The sequence below is a fragment of the Ricinus communis genome, chromosome 8 (genome assembly GCF_019578655.1).
Source record: "Ricinus communis isolate WT05 ecotype wild-type chromosome 8, ASM1957865v1, whole genome shotgun sequence".
Lineage (NCBI taxonomy): Eukaryota > Viridiplantae > Streptophyta > Magnoliopsida > Malpighiales > Euphorbiaceae > Ricinus > Ricinus communis.
This window is the reverse complement of record NC_063263.1, coordinates 7,916,266-7,924,032: the sequence shown is the minus strand read 5'-3', so window position 1 is coordinate 7,924,032 and position 7,767 is coordinate 7,916,266. Positions and strand designations below refer to the sequence as shown.

At 32.7% G+C, this 7,767-nt stretch overlaps 1 protein-coding gene and 1 pseudogene across 4 annotated transcripts; one reads left to right on the top strand and one right to left on the bottom strand.

Annotated features, from left to right (window-relative positions):
- Nucleotides 1-2,816: 2,816 nt before the first annotated feature.
- On the bottom strand, nt 2,817-7,244 carry LOC8266978. 4 transcript variants are annotated; one of them, XM_025158826.2, is made up of 2 exons: nt 5,581-7,244; nt 2,817-3,650 (listed from the first exon to the last, which is right to left on the bottom strand). In XM_025158826.2, exon 1 carries the CDS (start codon nt 6,726-6,728, stop codon nt 5,646-5,648), a length of 1,083 nt encoding a protein of 360 aa, XP_025014594.2. In that variant the 5' UTR covers nt 6,729-7,244; the 3' UTR covers nt 2,817-3,650; nt 5,581-5,645. The 4 variants fall into 4 exon arrangements, with proteins under 4 accessions (XP_025014594.2, XP_048234081.1, XP_025014595.2 ...); XM_048378124.1 differs by lacking the exon at nt 2,817-3,650 and adding an exon at nt 4,302-4,994; XM_025158827.2 differs by lacking the exon at nt 2,817-3,650 and adding an exon at nt 4,302-4,973.
- Nucleotides 4,575-5,173, top strand: LOC125370867 (annotated as a pseudogene).
- Nucleotides 7,245-7,767: the final 523 nt, after the last annotated feature.

The following is a 7,767-nucleotide window of genomic DNA, read 5'->3' as shown; positions in this document are numbered from 1 at the left end:
AGTAACAATAGACTCAGGTTGACTAGCATCAGCTCTATTATTTGGATTGAAATAGCTACTCTGTGTAGGCATTTCATTGTTAATGTCTGCAGCAGATGCATCCATATCAACATTCCATTCAATTCCCAGAATATTTGGTTGAAATTCTTTGGAGTGATCAGCATAAAAATCTATTTCTCCTACCCAATTGTATTTGCTAATGTAATTCAAAACTCTCCTAATTCCCTCATCATCTTCAACTAAATATAGTTCATCTTCCATTTCTTTTCCAGGTTCAAGTACAAACATACGTTCCACATTTGCATACCCAAGAAAATTCCTATATCTATCTTTAACATGTTCATAACAGAGAAAGTCAGAATCAAAATCATAAAATATATCAATATCACCATCTAGATAATCAATTTTTTGATGTAATTACCATCTACCACCATAGTTAAATCTCAGATTCACAACACCAGACATTCTGCATAAAATAAAATAAAAAAATAATTTTAAAATCATTTTCCTATGACAGCAAGCAGACGTAGTGTATACAACCACATATAGCTCAAGTATTAAAGCAATGCTAAAGCAATCGCAATACTTAACTCACTTTACACCACATATGAGAACCACTATTTCAAAGGGGACAACTCAACATATAATATTAAAAACTAATTACAGAATAAAACAATGAGACCACATGTTTCAGCTTTAACATACCTGTTAACTCCAATTTGCAAACACAGTATACATCTAAACATAGCCGTAACTCACTTCCTTGCTATATGGTTGAATGGTAATTTCAGTATGTCTTAGGATTAGAAAAAACGAGCTTCAATCGATTGATTTAGCCCTTACAGTTACACCAGGTTGGTTGTTGGGACAGGACAATAACTCCCACCATTATTTCTTTTTATATCGTAAGGAAAAAAAGCCTAGCAAATGTGTCCCGCTTTTATTAAGTTGCTTCCTTAAATGTGGGTCCTAATAACGGTTATATGTTTTGAACTTAACGTTCTTCAGCTTTGTTCTAAAGAGAGGCTTAAGAACTCCGTTTGGCGAGATATTGTGTGCAACTGGCTAAAAAAAAACTTGGAGGGCCACTCTGCACCAGTAGTTATACGTTAGGGGCAAATTTGAGCCTTTTTTCTATCATCAACTGCTCTTATGTCATGTCTAAATTAAATACAATGTTAATTGATTAATAATTATTATAATTATTATTAGCATTATTATTATTATTAATTTTATTTGATTAATAATTATTATGAATATTATTAGCATCATTATTATTAATTTTATTTTCGTTATTATCAATATCATTATTATTATTATTATTATTATTATTATTATTATTATTATTATTATTATTATAATTTTTATGTTTGCTACTCGAGGCTATTCAATTTTAATTCTTGATATATCATTGAATAATTTATGTATGCTTGTGATTTACGCTATTTTTTTAATTATTATTGATGCTATGGTTGTAAATTCAGGATGAGGCGACAATAGAACATGCTACTTGTATGGTTGCATTATGACTTTGTGCACATCGGTATTAATCAGAGATAGGTAGTAAAAAAATTATTTTAAAATTTGCCCCGATCGAGCATTACTCTCTGGTCACCGGCTTTATTGGGAATCAAGTGACTAGGCTGGATTTAAGGACCCTAGTTGAGCTTCGCTCTTTGAATGCTAGTGCTATTGGAATAAGAGAGTTAAAAGGCCGCTAGTAACTGCTGAGATACTCATCCCATAACGTTGAAATTGTATTTTTCTGAATCATGGCATAACACGTGTTTTAATATATGATATAATATTTTGTTTTGATTAAATATATATTTTATTGAAATGGTTGTATTTATCTTTAAATTATATGATTTTAATTCACTGTTAAGACTGACAGTCTCAAATTTTACTTTTTCAGGTGTCTGTTAGGTTTCCTGCAGTTCTTCTTCTTCTTTAGCGACCGACTTCCTTCACATTCGGGTTTAATCGGACTTCCTTCATCTTCGGGTTTAAGCAAATCAGTTATTTTTATATTCTTGTTAATACTACAATATAATTGATATTATTATTTTTTAAGATTAAGAATTTATTATATAATTAAAAATTAATTTATTATTGGATATAATATTAAAATAAAATTTAATATGTTATTTTATAAAATTTGAATTATTATTCAATTACAAAACTAATTTGTTAATTAATAAAATAATAAAAATATTAACATATTATTTTTTAAAATAAAACTAATATCGTTATCCGATTAGAAAATTATTTATTAATTAATATATATATATATATATATATATATATATATATATATGTTGGTTTTGGCATGGTTACCTTCTTTTATTTTTGTTCTTTTGTTTTTATCTTCTTTTTTTTGTTTTTATTCTGCTGTTTTGGGATCAACTCTGGAGACAAAACTGTGCAGTCGTAAGTGATGACACAACAGTAGGAATTTTGTTGGCAGCTAAAATCGATACAAATACACACAAATGAAATCATTATGTCTCAGGCAAATAACAAAATTTTGTTTTATATGTTGACTGTTTCTTTTGGCATTCCATAGAACCTCTTTCAATAAAGCAACTTGAACTGTCACCTGATGGATTTTAGAATTCACACATTATTGAAGTCATTTTAATAAATTTAAAAATATAAATTATAAAAATGTGAAGTTCATGTATGAAACTCATCAATTACTGGAATAAAATCCTAAAGCCTTATGTTTGCAATTAATGAATGATTCATTTCCAAGCTCTTTGTATGAATTGGCTGGGCTCATGATTTGATCTGAAAAACATTCGGCAATCAATCAATTGATTTGTTTGAGATTGTTGGATGTAAGTGATAATAAAAACAACTAATGAAGAAAATCCATCAACAATAAATGAAGTGATACATTTGAATTGAAAGCAACTTTTTTTGTCTTGTAATATCAAACTGAAACCGCTGCCAACATTTTGTCTGAGTTGTAAACGCCCTTGAATTCTTCAATTTATTTCAATCACTCTAGAATAGGAAAAGTCGGAAATGTCATTCAAGAGAAAGTCAGAAATGAACTAAGCTATACTTTTCTAGTCCATTTAAGTAAACTTTGTCCTCCGATCTACTTGGTAATTACGGCAATAATTATAGGTTTATGAAAATTCTCGACAGATTACGAATAAAAGATGCTTGTTTTAGTCTGAATGCTGAAGAAGATTATTAACAGAGGTTGTTGTAGCAGTAGAAATTCAGGAAGAAGATGCTCCAATCCAAGGAAAGTGGACAAGCAGGATCGCTTTCATGTATGTACAACTCATAAACTAAAAAAGCATGGACATATAGATTGAGTGAGCTGGCTGGGCTCTTGGTGCTTCTTCTGACATCCTCATGATTCAGTAATCATAGAAAGTTTGTGTTGCTCTCAGGAGAAGTAACACCAGTACAGTACTTATACAAAGAAAGGTTATGGTTTTTCCAGAACGAGCATGCTCAGAAATGTGGCTTCTAGTTCCTGGGATCTCAACTTCAAGTGGGTTTGCCACAACGAAATATGATGTTTCTTATCTTGTGTTCTTCCTCCAATACAAATAAATGGGAAGTCTGCTTGGGGATTCAGTAGTACTAGGAGAAACTTGTACTTTAGGTTGTCTTTTTCCCATGTAATCCTGTGGGTCATTTGCATTTGTTAAAGAAGTTCAAAAACCTAATATAATCTCCTGAAGTTGGAGAATTTTTATGGATGGGTTAATTACTAAAAGAAAATATAATCTCCTGAAGTTAGACCTCAACATCTTCATGTTGGCACTCCTTCAAAATTAGAATATACTCATATTATGTGGATTATTATTAATCAACATGTTTTAGCACATTCAAACTAATCAATCAAAAAGATATATGTTAACTGTGATTGGCACCATATTCAAACTAATCAGAAGATACCTAACATATTAAATTGTCAATCCCCTCTCTAAAATTTAAGATGTGAAGAGATCACAAGCTTGAAGAAACTTGACCAAATACCTACCTATATGCTTGATAATTTTTCATAAAGAAAAGACTACCCATTACAGCTTACAAGTTAGAACTATTGATACTTAGCCTCCACTTTTTTTATATTCAATTGTCAACTATAGAGACTAGCAATCCAAGTTTTCTTTTCTTTGGACTCTATTGTATCTCACATAAATTGATGCTGCATATTGTGACTCATGATTGAAACATGACGTTCCTTTCATCCTTCATTATGATGAAAAATAAATTTATGACCTCCCCATACAATAAATTTATCTATATTATAACCTATAGAAATTAGAAGATTAGAGAATGAACGAGAATGGGTCATCTGCCATCCATCATCATATTAACCTTGGTGACAAGAAAATGACACTGGACTGACCAAGAAAATACCAGAATTTTCTTTTACTTTTGCATGAAAAAGCTAGAATCATCTTCTAGTCTTTCTTATAATAATACATATATATAACTTGCTCACACTACTTCTATATCATCAAGAATCAGATCAAATCAACCTCTGGATCATCTCCTGCAAGATATTCATCTCATTTAGTTCTCTAGGGAACATTACAAACATGGCATCATCCATCATTCCCAGCTTCTTTTGCAGCCAGAGAATTTGGGATCCTTTTGATGGCCTATTCACCTCCACATTAGCCAATGTACCTTCTTCAGCATGCAAAACCTCAGCTTTCGTAAATGCAAGAATCTACTGGAGAGAGACCCCAGAAGCCCACATTTTCAAAGCTGATCTTCCCAGGCTAAAGAAAGAGGTGGTGAAAGTAGAGGTGGAACAGGGGAGAAAATCCTACAAATTAGTGGAGAGAGGAAGAAAGAGCAGGAGCAGAATGACAAGTGGCATAGAATTGAAAGAGGCAGTGGCAAGTTTTTAAGGAGGTTCAGATTGCCTGAGAATGCAAAGATGGATCAAGTTACGGCTAGCATGGAGAATGGAGTGCTTACAGTGACCATTCCTAAAGAGGAAGAAATGAAGCCTGAGATCAAGTCCAATAAGGTTTCTGGCTAAGCAAGATGCTAAACAAAAATTATGGCTTCGGATCTGAAGACAATGTAAATAAATAAAACTCCTGCGTGTGTTTGTTATTGAACAGGGTTAATCTGCGTGCTTGTAAAGTTTGAATTTATGAAAGTTCTGTAATAAAATTAGCATGATTGAGGGCTATTTTCTTAATCCCCACATGCATAATCTACTCATAGCTGGCACTAACAAATGCTTCAAAATGATTGGAATGCGTCATCTTTCAGCTATCAGATCCAATAAACCAGCAGTAATCCTAACTCCTAACTTCTGATGCAGCAAGAGTCAAATCTGTACGCAATACTGATTGGAAAGTATTATATTCAACATCTATGTTTTAATATTCTTCATTTGTTCAGATCCATTTCATCGAGCTATTCTTCAAACTACACAATCTAAAAGAGCTACTAAAGCTAAACTATCAAATTGCACTACTATATCATTCATTTCATACTGAACTAACAAAGCAACATTATAGAGCACATTTTATAAATCCAAAAAGCTAACCTTACAAAAATAACATAGTAATTGAGATAACAAACCTGCTAGTAAACCACTTAACTTAGCAGCATTCATATTTATATACCCATCAGCAATATCGACAAATTCAAGCACCACTAACACCAACATTTCCCTTCAAAGCCTTCTTCAACTCCTCATTCACATCACTTTCCACTGCTTTCTTTTCATTGCTTCTCCTTTCAACTCTACTACCCCCACCATTTTTTATCGCATTCCTCTCAATATCTCTGTGTCTACCAGCATTAGAATCTGCCACCGGAAAACTCAATCTACCTGATATCTCCTGCCTAAGATCATCCACAGCTTTCTTCAGTAGCCCATTCTCAGCTTGCAAAACCTCCATCTGCTTCTTAACACTCAGACAAGCCTCTGCCATATCAACATTTCTCAACTCAGACCCCAACTTTGTTACATTAAGAGGGGTCATCACTTTCCCTTTTGATTTTGAATCATCGCAACTATCGACATGCTCTATCCCTATCTTATTCATCACTAAAAATGGAATATTTCTAAAGTTAATACCAGCCATTGAATCACTACTACCGCTCTTAATCTCAGCAGGAACTCTAACTCCCCACCTAAAATTCATCATAGCACGACTTCTCACCGGAAGCTTAGTACTTGCCGTGACTTCAACACCAGAAAAGGCCCCAACAATAGCACTAGCAGTAGGCTGTGGCAATACCCTAATTTTCTTCTCAGAAAGTCCATTAGACAACACAGGAGAATCCACAACTTCAATTGACCCATCGTCATTCAAATTATCTAAAGACCCAGTCCAGTTCCCATTTTTATCGAACGCACTAGAAGATTGAGATTTCTTGATTGAAAAATCCCCAAATTTAGGCTTGAAATGGAGCATGAAACTAGGGTTTCCTATACTAAGCAAATTGAATTCGGCACTCATTAGCAACGAGCTTGAAATTGGGGAACCGAAAGCACCCATTCCAGTCTTGACAACAAGAGAAAAAGGATTAAAAACATCATTAGGACGGTAAGCAATCTTGATGGAAGGTCCAGATTCAAAGAAAGTAGAAAGATTGAGAGTGAGTTCTTTGGACTCACCAGCTACAATTCCTGATTGAAATGGTAACCCTAAGATAGTCAATGGAACTTTAGCTCTAAATAAAGGCTTCTGTTCTTCACGAAACTTTAAAGAAGCTTTCATCTTCTTTTTCCTTTTCTTGTTCTTAAAATGAAACCCTAATCAAGAAAGCGAATTTCTTGGAATCCCTAATCAAGAAAATGAGTGGAGTGAAAGATTTGAGTGCATATATAATGTGCTCGTGAGAAGGAATTGAGATTTCTTGGTGGGCTTTAAAGAATTTGAAATGGGCGAGAAATTGAAAGAAATAGAAATGACGAAACGTTTGATCAGTAGCGGAGATTCCGCCAATTTTTGGCTGGATTTGGGGATCCTAGCGCGGGGATGACATTGACAGACAGAGTTATTGCCCTGTCCGATTGGTGGGCATGTCACAGCATTTGTCCCTGTGCTTCCCTGAAATTACAACAGAAATTTTCAGTAGTTCTGATGTGGGTGTTAAAGTAATTTCGAGAAAACGAGAAGGGTAAATATGGAAGAAAGATGAGGATAAGGGTGTTTTCGGTTAGGTGGCTAAAGCTGGGCCGTTTAAAAATGAAAAAAAGGAAAATCTTGCGCCAGAGACAGAGAGAAAATATGAGTTTCTTTTTTTCTTCTGAATTTTGAATTTCTTTTTGACTGGCAGATCATAATAATATATTTTTTTCCTAATAAATCAATCAAGCAATTGATTTTGTTTTTGAATTTTGAGATCCAATGTGAAAGTGGGATCTCTTATTCTAAGTTTTGTCTCTTCTTGCATGAACACAGATTGCCATAAAGTATAAATTTTTAAAATATTTCAGTCCATGTCGCCTAAAAATAAAATTAATTATTATTATATATGATATTATTTATTAACTAGTATATTTATATTATTCTTTTTATTTACTGAAAGCCCAAATGAACCATAAACTGTATACAACAGTGATAATTTTTTTATTATAATCTTTTTTGTTGTTTTTTGGTAAAACAATTAAAAAATAACTAAAAAACAACCAAAATATTACTGAAAAGCACCCACCATAAATTTGAGAAAAATATAATTAATAAATTCAGCACTTAAAAAATTACAGAGTAAAAACAATAACTTTATTAATCTTAGAGTATTTTTTAAAGATTT